Source organism: Biomphalaria glabrata, chromosome 15, assembly GCF_947242115.1.
Source record: "Biomphalaria glabrata chromosome 15, xgBioGlab47.1, whole genome shotgun sequence".
NCBI classification, from domain to species: Eukaryota; Metazoa; Mollusca; class Gastropoda; family Planorbidae; genus Biomphalaria; species Biomphalaria glabrata.
In genome coordinates, this window is record NC_074725.1 from 17,245,801 (window position 1) to 17,266,733 (window position 20,933).

Here is a 20,933-nt window from a genome sequence, read left to right on the forward strand (position 1 = left end):
GAGGACTTGAACTCTTTAGGGGCCCCTTCTTTTTGACATTCGACATCATGACATGAGGTAATGGCGTAATATTTAATGTAAAAAAAAGAAAAATTGCGAACACTCATTTGGGGGGCCCTCCTCAAGCGGGTGCCCAGGGGGGGGGGGGGTAAAATTCTTCCCCGGCACCCCGCTTACCATTGCTACGCCACTAAAAGTTGTTTCCTTCTTTGCCTTTAAGAAGTACATAGGTCAGCGGATGTAACATTCCTCTATATGTGAAGCCAGCCATTAACGAGAAGGTTATGTGGGTAATAAAAGCACGATGTTTCATCCCATTCATAAAAAGTCCTGTATTTCTGATTATATATAATATATAGTATGTAAACTACAAACACCTATTTCAAACACAATAATGAGATGGTGAAATTTGATTTAGTTTTAGAGATTAAAGTGTAACTAACCACTAGACCCAAACCATACAAGGGCAGTTGGATTATAACTTAGGTAAAAAGAAACGGATGTCAGCCACCATCAAATAAAGCCAGAAGTGAGCAAAAATATTTTTTGTTTCTTTTAAGGCTTCCTTAAACTTCAATTATAAATGTTGAGATTTTATATAAAAGTTGTAGGCCTAATCCCCATAAACTTGTTTGCGCCGTCTTCGACTATGTATTTAGTACAAATATATAGTAAATAGTAGATCTAGAAGAAAGCAAGAATAACCTAATGGGAGAAACTAGTTCCAAAAGTGCTGGGAATTATGGAACCTTTTGAGAATAAAAAAAAACCTGAGAAAGGTTAAATAGTAACGTCCAGCAGCGCGTGCTGTTTGGTCACGGGAAGGGGCGGGGCATCGTCTCCCAGGTGTGTATTTTCTTGCGTTCTTACGTTTGTTTTGCTACCTTGGTAACTGCGTAGATCTATGTCTTGTGTTCTGTTCCTCCCCTTCCCGCCCAGATGTAGGCCTATGTGTTTATTATAAGGATAACAAAGAGGCTGTGTGCAGACTTTTGGTGAGCATGTGTCATGGGGGGGGGGGGCGCTACCGCTACATATAGTCCTCAAATCATCCTGAAATTCGGAATGTTGGCCCTGATGTCGGAATGTTTGTAAAATCTTTTACATCTTTTTGATGTTCCTACAGATTTAAATATAATCTACACCCTAGCCCCAACCTCCCGCAAGACAATAGGGTTTGTGTGTTTCCTAGGTGATATGGAGAGGGAGTATTTATTGTTACTTATAGAGAGAGAGAGCATTAATTTGATGTTAAGTCTTATAGAATGATGTTAAGATAAGCGGCACTATCGTAAGCTGTGACAAGTACGCCAAACTATAGTAAGTTAGATTTGTTTAAAATATAAGTTTATTTCATTTCATCTCAAGTTAAATCTGTCTATATTGTAGAAAAAAAAATTCTATTTAGTTTTGTTTACAAAGAAGTTATTCTAGTTCCTTCAAGTTTTATAAGTTAAAATATAATGCGCCTACAGCGGTTTAGTTGTCTACCAGCAGATTGGTGCTACAAGTCAACGAGCGTCAACAACAGGCGGGAAAACTAGATGTGTTTCATCACTTACCAGCTCATTGTAGCTCCTCAAGCGTCACTTCTGACGTCACAGGAATGGCGTCTGTCTCTGGCAGGCTCTGTATCCACCTGTGAAAACAAAAGAATATGTCTTGAGGTCATTGTACCTTGACTCACTGCTGGAGTCCGACATACTCATACACTCAATAGACAGACACACTCATACACTCAAAGACAGACACAACACACTCATACACTCAAAGACAGACACACTCATTCACTCAAAGACAGACACACTCATGCACTCAAAGACAGACACACTCATACACACACAGACAGACACACTCATACACTCAAAGTCAGACACAACACACTCATACACTCAAAGACAGACACACTCATACACTCAAAGACAGACACACTCATACACTCAAAGACAGACACACTCATACACACACAGACAGACACACGCTTATATTTCCTTCCCATTTGTCTTCCCTTGTTTGTGTCTGGTGTGGATCAGGAGCATTGTTGCAGTGCTTCACTTTCTTTCACGTGACCAAACTCACAGCCTACACGGAAGTTCTCATGGAACTCTTCAATATTTTAAAGTCTTCATGCCTTTAAAGGTATGAGCTAAAGTTAATTAAATCGTCCTGGCATCTCGAACTAGTTTTAAGAAATAAAGTAAAATAGCGAGTTTAAAAAAAAAAAACTTCCACTTTGGGTATTATCACGGCAAATGTTCGGCTCTAAACAATGTCAAGGACGCTATAAAGAATTACTGCTGCCTACTAAATAAATAGAAAATCTGCGCTACAAATTAAAAGAACTTAGAAATTCAAGTTTATCTAGGGTAAAAAGTGAACACAATTTATCACATACCAATTAACGCTCTAGATTTTCTGTTCACCAGATACAAAAAATTGATAACTATTTTAAGTTTTTCGCCATAGATCAAAATCTCCAATACTCTTTGGACCAAATAGTTAAACGGCATTTTCCATTGCTTTAGAGAAGTATCAAGAATCACTAAATATGCAAAATCAATTGCCCTCTTTTAAGTTGAAATGTCAATCGTTTAATCACCGGGAAAGCAATTGTGCTAAATTTTAATAAATTGGAAGCAAACTGTGGCAATTATGTAAATGTTAACTTGTCTATTATTTTAAACAAGCTGCCAAAACTAAAAAATAAAATGATACATAACTTTAACTTGATTATTGTTTCCGAATACAGGAATCTTGTTTGGGCTACCTGGCTCAAATGTCTACATAATAATAAGGTGTTTGATCCTAATCACTTGGAATTAACGTTTAGAAAAATAATGGACTTTAGGGTAGAGAATTATCTAGTTTGATTTTCATATACCTGTATAATGCTCATGTAGTTTTTCAGAAATAGGGTGTTGGGGGTCAGGGATATCTGATATTGTGTTGATTGTTCTGGAGTAGAGGATAATTGTATCATTTTTCTGTCTTTAGGGGGTTCATTGGTTAGGTAGTATGTCTTTGATATTAAATAATATTTCTATTACTGTTATATTTTTAGGTTAATCACTTTTCAATTGTTTATGATTTAATACTTGTGAATTATGGTAACTTACAAATAAAAACATATTAAAAAAAAAAAAAAAAGCCCACAAAAGAGGCAAGATGGCCCATAAAAGAGGCATATAAAGCCCAAAAAAGAGGCAAAGAAAAGAGGCATAAAGCCCAAGGATTCCTATGATGATAAAGCTAAAACTGAATAGCGCAAATTCTGAGGTTTCCTTAAAAAAAATATAAAAAAATATATATATATATAAGGCGTAAGACGGTCAATATTTTAGAAAGCTGCAGTAATTGTTAAATTTTTAACATGCCAGTGGAAGTGCAAGAGAAACATTTGTTTCTAAGGTTAAAATTACTGTTACAAGTCTGTTAGATGCTAATTGTGACTCCTTTAAACATGGTTCCCAAATTACGTAATAAAGCTCTTGGGAATTTTAACCTCATTATTACTTACTTGGAATACTAGACTGAAAATAGATAATAAAAATTTCTTTCCTGATGGTCTTGAGATTATGTTTAGACAAATTGTAGGCTTTGAACTAGAAAACTTTGGCGGAATGTAAAGAATGACATTTGTGGGGCTGTATATTGGTGAATGTATTTATAATCGCTTGTGGGTATATTTATAGATATGTAGGTATTATGTATCGGTTAACGTATGCGGAAAAGGTAGTTTGTGGGATATATATGTATGTAGTTTTTAGTATTTCAGTTGTGGTTTTCTTATTTAAAAAAAATAGTGGAAATATTAAATTAAGTTTGGAAAAAAAAACAACAGATTGAACATTTCATTGTGATTTTCGCAAACCTCTGAAGCAACTGTGTAAATTCTGTGGATTATAAATAACATTCATACTCATCAGATTGAAATTGGCGGATTTACGAGTTATGCCCCCCTGTATAGAGGTTGATGTTAGCTACTAGTTAGAAAGTTATTGCATTACTGATGAATACCACACACAAACCACACACACAAAAAAAAAGGTTTTGCATTATGCGTCGCAGAATTGTAGGCTCCACTAGTAGACCTAACTAAAGACATTGATTTTTTAAATAAAAAAAAAATCTCAAGTTCAAGGACTTCGTTCGTGTTCGATTTGAAGACTTCCACGTGTCTGCATCATGAAACAATTAACAACTGAAGAACATGAACTATGAATAATTTCTGAAAATCGTTGTAAGACGATGGAACTTGCTTTGTCTTATTTCTTTTTGGTAATGTAAGCTTCTTAAACTACTATAAAAAAAAAAACAACAACTAAAAAACAACAAACTCCCCTGAAGCAAAATATAAATTAAAAAATAATAAAAAATATATACAGGCCTTTAATCACAAATCACAACATTTTTTTCTAGTCTAAATATGTGGTGTTTTTATCAGACCTTTAAGATTTTTCACCATCCAATCGTGAAGATGAGATGTTCTGGGATGAAACCAAATGTTAACTGCTTTCAGTATAGTTGTATATAATAACATAATGTATGCGATGTGATAAATAATATATTAAGTTGCAGTTTGGTTTAAAAGAATTGCTTGGATTAGTTAGCTTTTTATGTAGGCCATCGAAGCCCTCCAAAGAAGCTACAGAAACCAGCATAGGTGTCTAAATAACTCATGACAACGTTTTTATCGATCCCTATAATTCTAGATTCCAGGTTACAAGTGTTTCAAGTCTACATGTTTGTTTCAAGGCTACATGTTTATTTCAAGTCTACATGTGTGTTTCAAAGCTACATGTTTGTTTCAAGGTTACATGTTTGTTTCAAGGTTACATGTTTGTTTCAAGGTTACATGTTTGTTTCAAGTCTACATGTTTGTTTCAAGTCTACATGTTTGTTTCAAGTCTAAATGTTTGTTTCAAGTCTACATGTGTGTTTCAAGTCTACATGTGTGTTTCAAGGTTACATGCTTGTTTCAAGGTTACATGTTTGTTTCAAGTCTACATGTTTGTTTCAAGTCTACATGTTTGTTTCAAGTCTACATGTGTGTTTCAAGTCTACATGTTTGTTTCAAGGTTACATGTTTGTTTCAAGGTTACATGTTTGTTTCAAGTCTACATGTGTGTTTCAAGGTTACATGTGTGTTTCAAGTCTACATGTGTGTTTCAAGTTTAAATGTGTGTTTCAAGGTTACATGTTTGTTTCAAGTCTACATGTTTATTTCAAGTCTACATGTTTGTTTCAAGTCTACATGTTTGTTTCAAGTCTACATGTGTGTTTCAAGTCTACATGTTTGTTTCAAGTCTACATGTGTGTTTCAAGTCTACATGTGTGTTTCAAGTCTACATGTTTGTTTCAAGTCTACATGTGTGTTTCAAGTCTACATGTGTGTTTCAAGTCTACATGTGTGTTTCAAGTCTACATGTTTGTTTCAAGTCTACATGTTTGTTTCAAGTCTACATGTTTGTTTCAAGTCTACATGTGTGTTTCAAGTCTACATGTGTGTTTCAAGTCTACATGTGTGTTTCAAGTCTACATGTTTGTTTCAAGTCTACATGTGTGTTTCAAGTCTACATGTTTGTTTCAAGTCTACATGTGTGTTTCAAGTCTACATGTTTGTTTCAAGTCTACATGTTTGTTTCAAGTCTACATGTTTGTTTCAAATAGAAATGTGTGTTTCAAGTCTACATGTTTGTTTCAAATAGAAATGTGTGTTTCAAGTCTACATGTTTGTTTCAAGTAGAAATGTGTGTTTCAAGGCTACATGTTTGTTTCAAGTCTACATGTTTGTTTCAAGTAGAAATGTGTGTTTCAAGTAGAAATGTGTGTTTCAAGGTTACATGTGTGTTTCAAGTCTACATGTGTGTTTCAAGTCTACATGTTTGTTTCAAGTCTACATGTTTGTTTCAAGTAGAAATGTGTGTTTCAAGGCTACATGATTGTTTCAAGTAGAAATGTGTGTTTCAAGGCTACATGATTGTTTCAAGTAGAAATGTGTGTTTCAAGGCTACATGATTGTTTCAAGTAGAAATGTGTGTTTCAAGGCTAATGTTTGTTTCAAGGCTACATGTTTGTTTCAAGGCTACATGTTTGTTTCAAGTCTAAATGTGTGTTTCAAAGCTACATGTTTGTTTCAAGTAGAAATGTGTGTTTCAAGGCTACATGTTTGTTTCAAGTCTAAATGTGTGTTTCAAAGTTACATGTTCGTTTCAAGGTTGCATGTTTGTTTCAAGGTTACATGCTTGTTTCAAGGTTACATGTTTGTTTCAAGGTTACATGCTTGTTTCAAGTCTAGATTTGTGTTTCAAGGCTTATTGTTTGTTTCAAGGCTACATGTGTGCTGCTCAGTGGTAAGCAAAGAGATTTCAAGTGGACACATACAAACAAGATTGTTTTTTTGTAAAAGTTTGTTTTTTTATTAAATATGACCAAATATTTTGAAGCTATTTCGAAAGTGCCTGATATTTAAATATATATCTTAGGATTGATTTTTTTTTTCATTTAAGTTGTCTGAACCCCTAGACGTATCAAAGATGAATCTAAAATTACTTTAAGCTAAAATAAAATATTTATTATTACTATTATGTTTTGTTATTGTTGTTGATAAACTAACATTTAACGAACAATTTTTTTCTTAAATGTGTTTCAGCTGAGCTGTAATTACACTCCACCGATGACGTCATATCCTGCCATTTTCAAAGGCTATAAACATCGATAATTTTTTTTAAAGTCTTGTTTCTACGTGAGGCTTTACTGTCAGTTGCCTTGACAACCATTATTTTTATTGATAACCTGAAAGATGCTTTTTAATACATAAAAAAGAAAAATAACAAAGGCAATGCTTAAGTCTATAATTTAAAGAAAAACAACAGCACTAACCCCTTCGTGATTTGTTCTGTTGATAGATTTATGTGTTACTTGGATAAAAGAACAATAACTCCACATTCACTTCCGATGCTAAAGACCCGGGCTGCTACCCAGTCGCAACGTTGAGCTCAGGCGAAAAAGGTTGTTATTAAGGAAGACGATTGTGCCAATAAGATAACAAAACAAAACTCCCATCGGAGTGCCTAAGAACCATGTTCATTTTAAGAGGTTTTATAAATAGCGGACTAATATACCATTTGCGTTGTTTATTGAAGGGAAATGGTGGAGTTCCCCGATGTGCTCGGCCTTAGGCTTCGTCTCTAGTCCAGAGCGTTGTGGGTTTCGAGCCACTGGTGATGTAATACATAGACATCTGTTTGAAAAGGCTGGCAGGTGGGAGCTTTCTCTCCACAATTTTAAGTGGTGTTAAAGTGTCACGTGACAATGTTTTCTCGTGCAAAAAAAAAAAAAGCTTCCAGTACCGGTATTGGATAAATAATAATACTATTTTATGCCCAGTTCTTGAAGTACAAACCTATTGAAGCACACAAACGCAGCCCCAGAATGTCGTTTCTATACATATGAGCTACAAAAGTTACGGTCCGGAATCATAAAGAAATTTGTAAAAAATATTAATTTAGTACAGCTACAACTTTAGACAAGATTATTGACAGTCTTGAAAATGCAATAAAATGTTCTTTTGAAAATTAAAAACGTACTCGATATTTCCACAAAGATCTATGTTCCGAGCCTTGGGTCCTGGGTTCGAATCTCTGTGAAGACTGGGATTTTGAATTTCGGGATTTTTTAGGACGCCTCTGAGTCCACCCAGCTCTATTGGGTACCTGACATTAGTAGGAGGAAAAATAAACGCGCTTGGTCGTTGTGCTGGCCACATGATACCCTACTTGTTAACAGTTGGCACAAGAAACAGATGACCTTAACATCTTCTGCCCTATGAATCGCAAGGTCTGAAAGGGAAAGGGGGGGGGGGGGAATTTTACTTTACTATGTCCTTGAACCTGCAAGGAGGTGTTGATGATGAGGGAGGGGGATTCGAACCACTTTCATTGCGTCAACAAATATAAGAGCATGATTTTCTATACTGATAGGCTATGCTAGTTAGTATTAGTGAGATATTATATATATATATATATATATATATATATATATATGTCGTCGTTAAGTATGAGTGTCACCCTTAAGTTACGCCCCTGTTCAGTGGTTGAATGGGCCAGCCTAGCGGGGCCAACATGAGGTCTGGACTGCAGAAAGACAGTTGAATGGCTAGGCCAGTCGGTGTAGTTTGTGAGGTAGAAACTTAATAATGTGCTCCAGATTGATAATAAATAGACCTTTACGAGTTTTGTTGCTTTTATTTGATGTCTTTTTGATCAATAAAAATTACAAAAGTCATTACAATCGGGTCAAAAACTATATTGGTTGCTTTACTAAGCCAACAAAAAGGATCAGTGATAGTTCGCTTGGCACTAAGATATGAAACACGAGTTTGATTCCGAGAGGGTCGCGGAGGTCACGGCTTGAGTTACGCAGGTAATATAGTCAATTCAGATCTCATCACTCCTGGTATATATATTGTTTGCAATTCCTGATAACGTAACATTTGCCCACAAAAACAAACAGACTTCACACCTCATGGCCCATGGGTGTCTCAAAGGGAACTTAATGTCCCAGGCGATGCTTTTCAGCCTCAACATGGCTTTTTGGTGGAAACGGTCGTTAGAGGAGACGATTAGGCAAATATGAAAGCGAAAAAGAGCCCATGTTGGGGTGCCTAAGGACCGAGTTTATTGCACTGTCGGAGACAAAAAAAAGCCCCAATTAACATGTTACTATCCACGCACCGTTCTTCAAGTGAACGTTGGCTGACACCTGCTCGGCTGATGTGGTACAGAGAAGAAAAATTGGAAGAGGGGGGGGGGTTCCCAGGTGTGCTCGGCCTTTGGCTTCGCTTCTAATCCGAGCGTCTTAGAATACCAGCTATCGGTAATAGGGACGTATTAATTTACATCTGTTTGGATCTTTCCCAGACAGAAGTTCGTTCAAACAAGAAGATGGAGGCAAGCTTCCTTAGCCCCAGAGTTCCAAGTCGGAAGGAAAGCAGTGGGCAAGACAGAATATAATTAACAAATATTAAAAGACGAAAAATTAATAGAAAAATAGTTAAATCTACAATTAAACGCATTCAACTAAATTGGAATACCTAAACAATCTATACCATCTATATATTCTATTATATAGGTATCAGTCTGTTTAACATTTCTAATAAAAATGAATCTTGTTTTTAAGAAATATTTTTAGACTAATATCATTTCTTATTTCAATTAACTGTATTCAATAACTTCGTCTTTTCAAACATTTTAGCAAATTCACAAATAGAATTTGTCCTAACCTATAGAATAAGAAATGCGCCTTTATCTTTGATGTCTGAGTATTTTTATCGTGATCAATAGAACTGACCTTATATCCTCAAGTTTTCATTGCTCCCAATGCTACTAGCTATGCTAACAGCAATGGAAAGATGATTGAAAATAGGAGAAGGGTTAATCCACTCAGGACTTGAGTCTGTCGTTTAGAAAACCAAAGAAACATGCACTCTGTAGATGTACTCACTCCAAAAGGAGACTTCCTACGCGAAGTAAGGGGAGGAAATAACGAGACACAGTTCCTTTAGACTATTGTCTTCTGTCGAGGGCGAAAAATTAAAATCTGAACAATCAAGTCACACCAATAAATGGGGAAAAAACGGTCAAGAATTCGTGAACTTAATTAGGCCAATGCTCTTATGAAATCATAATAAACTCTAGTTTTTAATAGTAGGTAGATCTAGATCTATATCTATAGACCTAGTATTTATATGCTGAAACAAGAATTAACAATCAGTCATTTACACTATATGTGATACTTAGGGCCTAATCTAGTTCATCGAAGCAACTAATTGGAGATACTATTTGAATACACTAAATTGTACGCTCTAGTGAATCCATTCGGGTAAATGTATTTTATTACTTTATAATTTATTGTAATACATCCGCGAGAAAGTTTATTCCATCTCTTGTGTTCTATAGCACTGCGTTTTATGGTATAATGCACAAATATGAATAACGATGTATTATTGCACCTGACATTTGAAATCATAGACTATAAACTATAAAGGATCATAGCGATAGTGATAAGATTAGCCTTCAGCGTGTATTTATTGTACTACATTGTATGCACTATATTAGATGTACCGGTCATGAAAATTATTATACAATTTAATCTGTAATGAGTACTGTATCACACGAGTCTATATTGTAGCGAAATAAGCAATGCAATTAGTTATAAAGTAACCTACACTCTGTGTCGATCTATTGTAAGCTCTAGAGAATCCAATAGAACTAGTATGTGCTTTGTATTCCACCACTATGAATTATATGTTCACCTAATAGAAGTATCCAATCCTACACAGTGTATTCTAGCACACTACACCACAGAGGAAAATGAACAATAGACTTATCCAGCACTCTATGAGCAAAACAAAATGTAGCACTTGTTAGTCCGTGTATCTGAACTATTTATCTAGGTTAGACAGACACTGACGGCGCGTGTCACTGGCTCAAAGAATCACTGATACGTTTAACCCCGAATTCCCCAACAGGCCAGGTCTATAAGGTGCAGAGGGAGGGTTGAGGGAAAAAAGGATTGGAGTCTGGGGAGGAGGGGGGGGGTCGTCGGCGGGTTGGGATCGTGCTAATGATGAGTAGAAAGAAGTCAAGGCCTCTGTTGGTCTGCAAAAATGAGGTAAATGTATCATTAAGTTATTTCCCCTACATTACTTTCCCTTTTATCACGCAAAGTACATTTCATTGGCTAAATTCAGTTTCCAGCCAAAACTTTATTTTCTCTGGCTCTCTTTCTGTTTCATTCCCTCTTTCTTTTTTTTTTTAATTTTCTCTTTCTTTTTCTTTCTCTCTCTCTCCCTCTCTCTTTTATTTAGCTTGCTAATCAACATCAATCCATCAAACAGTCAATCTATCTATCTATCTATCTATCTATCTATCTATCTATCTATCTATCTATCTATCTATCTGTCTGTCTGTCTGTCTGTCTATCTATCTATCGTGTGGTCGAGAGGCTAAGTACACTTGAACTTAGCTTGACTTGGCTACCTATGAAGGAGGCTCAAGGTTCGACACCCGACTCGAGCAGAGTCGGGTTTACGGAGCGCCTAAAGGCAGCACGGAAAACCTTCTCCCAGATACCCCCTCCCCCAACTGGTCCACAAATGAGATTGAACCATGGCGCTCTGAGCATGCTATAAACATGAAAGTAGCGCTATATAAAAGCTATTATTATTATTATTATTGTTATCAATCATCTCCCCCCTCTTTCACTTTCTCACTTGCTCGCTTGAGCCTCTCTCTTCATTATGTAATCATTATAAACTGTCAACTAATATAAAAGTAACTCTCTCACACACACACACACAAAGAAGTTGACTTTTACCTCTTCGCTAGTTACGAAATAATAAAAAAAAAATATATTGATGACGTCATCCTTTACATTTCTTACACAACGTTCGGCTCTTTATGGTAATGTTATAGTGGTATCGCAAGGTAGGTCCTATTGGTTCTTTTCATGTTTGTCTAATAAAAGTAGATCTGGTCGATTGAAAGTTACTGTCTTGTCTGTTAATATAGTCTTATCCTATTATTTGCATGCAATGCACTGTTAGTTTTCAGATTATTTCCTTCAATGGTATTCACTGAAATGGGTTCGGTTATTGGGCTGCTTTGGAGTTCGTAGGCTCCCCTATATTCCTAAAACCGGCAATGGTAACAGGCAAGACTAACATGTAAAAAAAAAAAGGTCCAGCCACATAACTAGTAATCACTGGCGTAGAACATGTGACAGCAGTAAACAAGACATTGACTTCAAAAGGGAAGGAACCCTACCGTAACGTAATCAAGCTGCTAGATCGACGTCAACCTGGACTACGGGAATACGATGTGCTGTCGTTGTCAGGGGCGTGACCACGGAAGAAGTACGCTGGAGGTGTAGACACTCTACAACCCAGAACTCTCATTCTGTACTGTAGGCCTCCTACTCCACAGGACTTATATTAGAACATTCACTTCTTCCCAATCCTCTTCAGAGTTCTCAAACCTTTTTAGATCAAATAGTAGGCTAGGATCAACTTCAGTATTTCCCAAACTGTGTTCCGCGAGGCCTTAAATAGTTGTTCCGCGAACTACTGGAATAATTAACAGTAGGCCATCACGTGAATTAATCTCTCAAAAAAAATACAAAGTGTTTAGCTAAATTCTCGGAATGTGCGAATTGTTCCGTTGGCGTGGAAAGTTTGGGAACCATTGATCCATTCATTGCAATCCATCCTCCACAATAAAGTATGAAAGGTTTAGTAGTCATTGAATAAAGAAAGAATTAAATAATTTGATAACAGCGACTTTGAAATAGACTTTGCGCTGTACAAAAGCTCCACCATTTCTTTTCGTAGATGCAATCTATGATGATCTCACATAAACGAATGGGGAGGGGGGGGGAATGGAATACCGGAAATAGAAGGAAATAAATAAATATCAACATTATTATATATTGATCTGAAAGGGAAACTTTACTTTATATATATATATATATAGTGTCATAGGTAAAGGAATTGATGTCATTGCGAGTGACTCTATTTTTCAAATAAAATTTGAAATGTATCAAATGAAATGTACCAAAATAAAATCTCAAAGCAGATGTTCCTTTAAAGCCTACACTTACAATGAATCTTTTTACATACAAACTTATACCAACTCACTGTGTCTGTCTGTCTGGTAAAAAGTTTCAACACATTATTTCTCCAACACCCATTCTCGGATTTGATTGAAACTTTACACAATTATTCATTGGCGAAGACAATCAATAAAAATGAATTAATTATTTGGTTTGATACCAACAAGGGAAATTAGTCCTTCAGTATTCACATATATGGCTAAATATGTAGGGTTTTGTTCCTTTTGTGTACACCTTATTTCTCCTACTTCATGTATCGAATCAAGTTGAAACTTTGAACAATTGTACCTAACAAAACATGAATCAATAAAAAAGAATTAACCAATTAACTAATTAATTATTAAGTCTACATTACTGAGAGATAGAGATAGAGTGTGGAGTTATTTCCTTTAGATAAGTTTTTTTTTAAAGTATTTTTATATTTTGCTTGTGTCCCGTTTTGGTGACTAATTAAAATCTTTTTTTTTTTACTTTATCTGTATCAACTTAAGAGTCTGACTTAACCCCTTGTCTTCATTACAAGCCTAAATAGCTCTACAAAGAATGAAACTAAAGACTTTCCAAGCAGTTAAACGCTTTAACATTAAGTTTGTATAACAAAAGGGATATGCATTATACGTATAATATATTAAAGCACACAAAGCATCCTAGGGATCACACAAGCCTTCGATATAACAAGTGGACGCAGATTCAATGTCTACTCTTTTTTTTTTTCTCAGCATACGTATAGGTTATGCCAATCCTTAAAAGCATTCTATAGAATATATTACAGAGAACAGTTAGAGAATATTGCTTGTTTTAATGTCCATACACACAGACAATGCAAACAGCGACGTCAACACAGCCCTCTCCATTATTTGATTGGTCAGCACCGTTGAGACCGGAAGAGGAGTGGGGATGATGGGGGGTGGAGAAAACGATGTGAGCCTACATAATGTCAAAATGATGGAGACCTGCAAAGGTCATAAGGGTCAACTGGTCACCCCTGCTTCCCAGTTGGCAGTGATGAAATAGCCTCTCTTGGCATATAATAGCCATAATTTAGCAGCAAGCCAAAGTATATCACCTACTATATATAGCCAAGAGAACGACAGGCAACTAGCACAGTGTAAAGTTACTTTTTACAAAGCTTATATCAACTCACTCTGTCTGTCTGTGTGTCTGTCTGGCAAAAAGTTTGTACACTTTATTTCTCCGACACCCAATCTCGGATCAAGCTGAAATTTTGCACAATTATTTCTTTTACCTGACAACACAAGAATGAATAAAAAGAATTAACCAATTAGTCAGTTAACTATCGGTAATAAATTACGGAAAGGAAAAGGAATGAAATAGTACTTGACTGAGTGGTAGTATAAGCTGGATTAGTCCCCTTTATAATAGGCTGCCGTCTCAGGCTTAGTGAATAATAACAAGAAATAGAAACAATAGATAACTAACTATACACTCTTTCATTCTCTTAGACTCTTCGCTAGTAGAGTGATTACCGCGTTGGCCTGAGAAGGCTTTAGCCCACAAGTTCGAATTCAGATTGTTCCCTTTTTTAAATTTATTTTTAAAAATGTTATTCTATTGTTAGTCTAGATCTATTACAAATTTCAAGAGCTGAAGAAAAACATGCTATACGAAAAATGGCCGGCCCCTCTACCACCAAAGCGAAAGCCACCTTGGCCTGCAATATATGTGGACGGGAGTGTCTCTCCAAAATAGGGCTCCACAGCCATATGAAAAAGTGTTCGAGAGGAACCATAGTCGTTCTACGACTGAAGGAGGCCAATGATTACAAATTTAATTACATGAATCATCAAAACTAATTGATACAAGTACGCTTAATATAAGCTTTGTTTTCTAAAAAAAAAAAAGCATTTTTTATGTTTCTCTTGTTAGTCAAATGAAATAGTAGCCTATAATCTCTATAACAATACTCCACATAATAATAAAAATGTGGATTTATTTATATAACGCTATTAACGAACGTAAAGTGGGCTAAGGGTTAAAATGACAAAGTAATCTAAACGTTTTGAACATATAGGTCTTAATGCTCTAGAATATAATGAAGCAAGGCATGTATGTTGCTTGTCTGAGATCAATGGGAGAGTCCCAAACCTTTGGTCCATGCACTGTAAAGCCCGCAAGCTGTCATTAATGTTTTAAAGAGAAACTTGGCACAACTAGAAGAGTCGAGTCCAACAAGCGCAGGGCTTTCTGTGAGAACATATGGAGTGATCAGTTCACTGAGGTGCTAGGTCATTTCTTTGTTGTAGATGTACTGAGGACAAATTCCTTTATAATTAATCCCCTTCTACATTAACGCCCGAAGAGGATGGGTTCTTAGCAAGCAGCTTAAGTCTCGAGTTCAAATCTTTTTTAGTCGGAAGTCAGCACCAGCTTCACAACATAGCAAAACTCTATCATTAAGAGTATTTTAGTCTTTTACTACATATTTTTTTTTAAATAGAAACAGAAAAAAGTAAAGTTACCCTTTCAGACCTTGGGATCTATAGGACATCAATTTCTTAGGCCAACGGTTATCGAGCAGGGTGTGATGTGGCCAGCACAACGACCAACGGCCTTTATTTACCCCAACTAAAATTAGGTTGCAATTAGAGTTGGGTAGACTCAAAGGCGCCTTAAAAATCCTGAAATTCAAAATCTCAGTCTTCATCGAGATTGGAATCCAGGACCCAAGGTTTGGAAGCCAAGCACTTAATCACTTAGCCACCATGCTAACATAACGTTTAGAGAAGTCATAAATCTTCTGTTATTTTCAGAACAACAAACACATCTCATGGGACCTGACATGCAGACCAATGTATCACTGCACTCAGTCACGTGGGTAAGCGGCCTCTTGGAGGATGTACTTTTTGCTATATCATCGGAGAGCATCAGATGTGACTAAATAATAAGTTAACCATTCAGGCACCGCTTATGATATTTCGTGCTGAAAATGTCGAAACCGGACCGTCTACCAGTTTTGCGGACTTATGGGTGGATCTATCAGGGAGGGTTGGGGAGGGGAAGCTTTGGGACTAATGTGATATTGTTAGTACTGGTTGAATAGAGTCTGATGTAAGTCATTGACTCTCAACTCGGCGAGGGACATTTGAGGGCAACACAGATTGTTGTGGTCACTGACTCAAAATCTGTACTACATGCTTTGCAAAGCCCCGGACCATGGCCCCCCAATATCAACACTGTCATCATGGCTTCACATAACATCAAACAACGCTATGGCACCCCTGTAATAATGCAGTGGGTACCGAGTCACATAGGTGTGACTGGCAACACAATCGCAGACTCTTTGGCCCACCAGGGAGGGCAAATTCCACCCACTGATCAGGCTGTAAGCTTTCATCAAGCCCTGGCTATAATACAAAAAACAGAAATGGAAAAGTGGTTTGAGTGCTGGGACAAGTCCCAAAAAGCCCGTGGAGTCTGGGAGCGCATGAGGCGCCCTGACCGCACTTCCCCGTGGTGGAGGCTGTCCAGGCCTGAGCAAGCTATTATAGCACAGTGCAGGACAGGCCACTGTCCTGTTGGCTCATATTTCTCGCGGCTATGGCCAAATTTCGATTCACGGTGCCCTCGCTGCGGGGAAGAAGAGGAAACTGTGCCTCATATTCTGTTTGACTGCCACAGACTTGCTGATCTCCGTCTCGACAGGTCTGGGAAACCCAAAATTCTCGACCTGTATGGCGACATTCATGCACTACGCAAGACAGCAGGGTTTCTGTTCAGGGCTTTTGCAAGAGAGGATTTGAGCCTCTCAAGCCCTCACTCTAATGGAGTTTGATGATGATGATGGTGATGATGTAACCACGAGTAAGACCTTTGATTTCTAAGTAAGCGTGAACGGCTGCTGAAAGTCATTCGAAGTTGGAGTCAAAGTCGGAGACAGAGAGACGTGTGTTGACTCCAGTTTGGAAGTGAAAATTAGTGAATGGTATTTTGTTTCAATTGTTCAACCTCTTATTATTGCTAATAGTGCTATGTATTTTCAAATCCGAAGGCTGCATATAAAAGTTCAATTTTCTTTTTAAAAAAATTGTTGAAGTTTTTTTTTTCAAGTTCAGTATTTATATTTTTTAAAATAACAAAAAATAAGCCTACAACTGTTTAGTAACTTTAGTTGGACTAGTTGTACGGGACTACAATCCAATAATTTTCCCCTAAATTTGTTTAACTATCCTAAAAGCACTGGGGTGAGATAGATTCTCATCAAGTTCTTGCTTAAGTGCCAATGGGTTGTCGGCCTTACTACACACACCAAGAAAAAATATCTGTGTGTGTGTTTGTGCGCTTTAGACAGTGTAGAGATCTACAAGAATTTTAAATATGGTAGTAATTAAAAGCGTGTAACCAAGTGTTGCCAGAATTTACATGACACGAGTTCACGTGTAACCAGGTCAAATGACTAAACATAAACAAATAAGTCGTTAATTTTTTATTCATTGGAAAGACAGGATTGCAAGTTAACCATCCAACCAAAGCATTTAAAGGAAATAGGAGTTGGGGGGGGGGGAGATTAGAAAATCGATAAATATTGGCAAGTCGGTTAGAGTTGCTCATCTTAATTTACAAATACCCTCAAAATACACACATGAAACTAAACATGTGTATGCTTCCAAAGGCTGGGGGTGGCAAGTGGAGCAGCCGACCCAGGATCCGCGCCTTGGGGAAGGGGTGCGATAAAGAGTATCTTTTGTCGCCGTGAGATCGTCGTACAAATATTCGAGGCCCTCGTACAATCCAAGCCCAGAGCCCCTCGAACTGCTACGGCCGCCTCTGGTGTTTTAGTAGGTTAAAAGAGGAAGGCCCGCGGAGCCTGGAAGCACAAGAGGTGCCCAGGTCAAGCTTGCTCGTAGTAGGCTAGTAGAGACTCTCCAGGGTCTGAACAAACTACCTCCTCTCTGTGCAGGACACGCCACTGTTTCCTCTTTGTACGATTCAGACCAACTTGAAACTACAGACAACTGTCTGTCTGTCTCAGACTCCCTAATTCCGATTCTGCCTTTGACTTGTTTGGAAATATAGGAGCAAACGTAGGAATTCTTTCTAGAGCTTTTCAAAGACAGAATTTGTGACTATCAAGTCTTACCGACATGGAGTTTGATGATGATAATGAATTGTCCTGCATGACATCTACAGACGAAAGGCGCTTTGTCCTCAGGCTGGACACATTATCATATATAAATCATGGCAACAGAAGAGGATTAGCTGTGCGAGCATTGCGTTTCCATGATAGCAGAATATAAAATCATTTATCTACGTCTGCCTGTCTGTCTCTGTCTGTCTGTCTCTCTCTCACTCAATCACATACATAGGCCTGCAACGAAAGCAGATCCAAATAACTTTAAATAAGATACATTTAAATGTATTTTACTCCATTAAGTAGGGTACTTACCTATGACTTACTTTTGAATAATAACAATAAAATAGACCATCAAAACACTTATTGAATTGCAGCCATCTAACAAGTCCAGATTTTTTGAAACACTAATTATCAACGAGACATAATTAATAGTAAAGCTAAATGACAATTCAATGTATGTCCCTTAATTGGGAAGTCATTTAAACGTAGACTCGTAAAAGCTCCAAATTTAGATCTAGATCCAGCCTGCAACTGGCGATGCCTTTACAGTGAATATAGGTCTCGTATATTGTACACAATATCAATGTATTAGTCTCTTCTCTGACTCCCCGTTACCATCAGACACAGCAGTGGCTCGAGTTACCATCACTGACGGCAGACATTGGCACGATGATAAACCTAATCGCCGGTGTGTTCGCCGGGACCACTCGGGTTACCCCACTCCAAGGCTATCTAACCGGCTCATGTCGGGGGGGGGGGGGAGAGAGAGGGAGGTAACCTGGAAGGTGGGAGGTGGGATCTAGAGTCAGGACGCTATTCAATATTTCACACAGTGATTAATTATTTATGTGGAATAAAGCGGTTGAATACAAGAGCAGCTGCGAATGTCCAGGGTTAGTTTTATGATGACGAGTTAGAATTCTTAAAATAAACTAAATTAACTTTTTTTTGATCTGGAAAGGTCGGACAACTCTTAGTAGAACGTAAATGTAAAACAAGAATAGGTCATTAATAATTAGGCTATCCAACAAGAATAGGTCATTAATAAATAGACAATCCAACAAGAATAGGTCATTAATAAATAGACAATCCAACAAGAATAGGTCATTAATAAATAGACAATCCAACAAGAATAGGTCATTAATAAATAGACAATCCAACAAGAATAGGTCATTAATAAATAGGCAATCCAACAAGAATAGGTCATTAATAAATAGGCAATCCAACAAGAATAGGTCATTAATAATTAGACAATCCAACAAGAATAGGTCATTAATAAATAGACAATCCAACAAGAATAGGTCATTAATAAATAGACAATCCAACAAGAATAGGTCATTAATAAATAGGCAATCCAACAAGAATAGGTCATTAATAAATAGGCAATCCAACAAGAATAGGTCATTAATAAATAGGCAATCCAACAAGAATAGGTCATTAATAAATAGACAATCCAACAAGAATAGGTCATTAATAAATAGACAATCCAACAAGAATAGGTCATTAATAAATAGACAATCCAACAAGAATAGGTCATTAATAAATAGACAATCCAACAAGAATAGGTCATTAATAAATAGGCAATCCAACAAGAATAGGTCATTAATAAATAGACAATCCAACAAGAATAGGTCATTAATAAATAGACAATCCAACAAGAATAGGTCATTAATAAATAGGCAATCCAACAAGAATAGGTCATTAATAAATAGGCAATCCAACAAGATAGGTCATTAATAAATAGGCAATCCAACAAGAATAGGTCATTAATAAATAGACAATCCAACAAGAATAGGTCATTAATAAATAGACAATCCAACAAGAATAGGTCATTAATAAATAGACAATCCAACAAGAATAGGTCATTAATAAATAGACAATCCAACAAGAATAGGTCATTAATAAATAGGCAATCCAACAAGATAGGTCATTAATAAATAGGCAATCCAACAAGAATAGGTCATTAATAAATAGACAATCCAACAAGAATAGGTCATTAATAAATAGACAATCCAACAAGAATAGGTCATTAATAAATAGACAATCCAACAAGAATAGGTCATTAATAAATAGACAATCCAACAAGAATAGGTCATTAATAAATAGGCAATCCAACAAGAATAGGTCATTAATAAATAGACAATCCAACAAGAATAGGTCATTAATAAATAGACAATCCAACAAGAATAGGTCATTAATCAATCAAAAAAGTTCAGCAAACGAAAAACACGTAAAATAATAAAAAAAAAAAATAAATTTAAAAAAAAGGTTATCAATATTAGTATTGTAAGATTTATTTCCCTTAATCAATATCAAACTAAATTTATCAATTACCAATAATTAATTAATTGATTGTTTAACTTTTTGATTCGATTCATGGTTTGTTTGGGACAATGAATAATTGAACAAAGGTTCAGCTTGATCCCCAAATAAGAAATGGGGGAATTAACGTGTACACAAATTGTACCAGACAGAGTGAGTTGATAGAAGCTTCGAGCGTAATCATGAAGGTGAATAGTCAAAACAGTCGACAATGAAACATGTATAGGCCAGTGAACTGAATGTGAACTTTGAAGGATCGAGCAATCAAAAAATCAATATTAAGGTGAATGATTGAACAACTGATAATGTAACACGGAGGTGAAAGTGAATGATCGACAGACGAACATGGAAGTGAATGATTGTCAGAAGAACTTGGAAGTGAATGATTGTCAGAAGAACTTGGAAGTGAATGAGTGACAGAAGAATTTGGAAGTGAATTATTGACAGAAGAATTTAGAAGGGAATGATTGACAGAAGAACTCGGATGTGAATGATCGACAGAAAAACTCGGAAGTGAATGATCGACAGAAGAACTCGGAAGTGAATGATCGACAGAAGAACTTGGAATAATAATGGAACAGAAACGAGACTTGGACGACATAGTTAGCGTCCTAGTGCATGTTGTCTAATTGGCTAGTGCTGTTGGTCGTCTGCCAACGTCAAAACACATCTCATCCACTAGAGTGCTGGGATGGGGAGAAAAACGATGGGAGGAATGACTTGTGTGTTTTGGAGAGAGGGCGAGGGGGGTGTAGTAGTGCTGCTTTTAGATACTCAAAAATTTGAATATTTTATTAAAGATGTTGAAGGTTCAACAAAAATTGGTGTAAAGCCGTTCAGTAGGATG

General features: G+C 36.6%; 1 protein-coding gene across 5 annotated transcripts in view; it reads right to left on the reverse strand.

Annotated features, from left to right (window-relative positions):
- The window catches only part of LOC106064912 (schwannomin-interacting protein 1 homolog), a 183,375-nt gene extending 164,936 nt beyond the window's left edge, over positions 1 to 18,439 (reverse strand). The window contains exons 1-3 of one of the 5 annotated variants that reach the window (XM_056012476.1): positions 10,229 to 10,494; positions 9,352 to 9,576; positions 1,563 to 1,639 (exon numbers count right to left, since the gene is read on the reverse strand). In XM_056012476.1, coding sequence (XP_055868451.1) covers positions 1,563 to 1,570 — 8 coding nt within the window. In that variant the 5' untranslated portion in view covers positions 1,571 to 1,639; positions 9,352 to 9,576; positions 10,229 to 10,494. Of the gene's footprint in view, positions 1 to 1,562; positions 1,640 to 9,351; positions 9,601 to 10,228; positions 10,495 to 18,076 lie in introns of those variants that run through there. The other 4 variants (XM_056012477.1, XM_056012473.1, XM_056012474.1 and 1 more) reach the window with 4 other exon arrangements.
- Between the last annotated feature and the right edge of the window lie 2,494 nt (positions 18,440 to 20,933).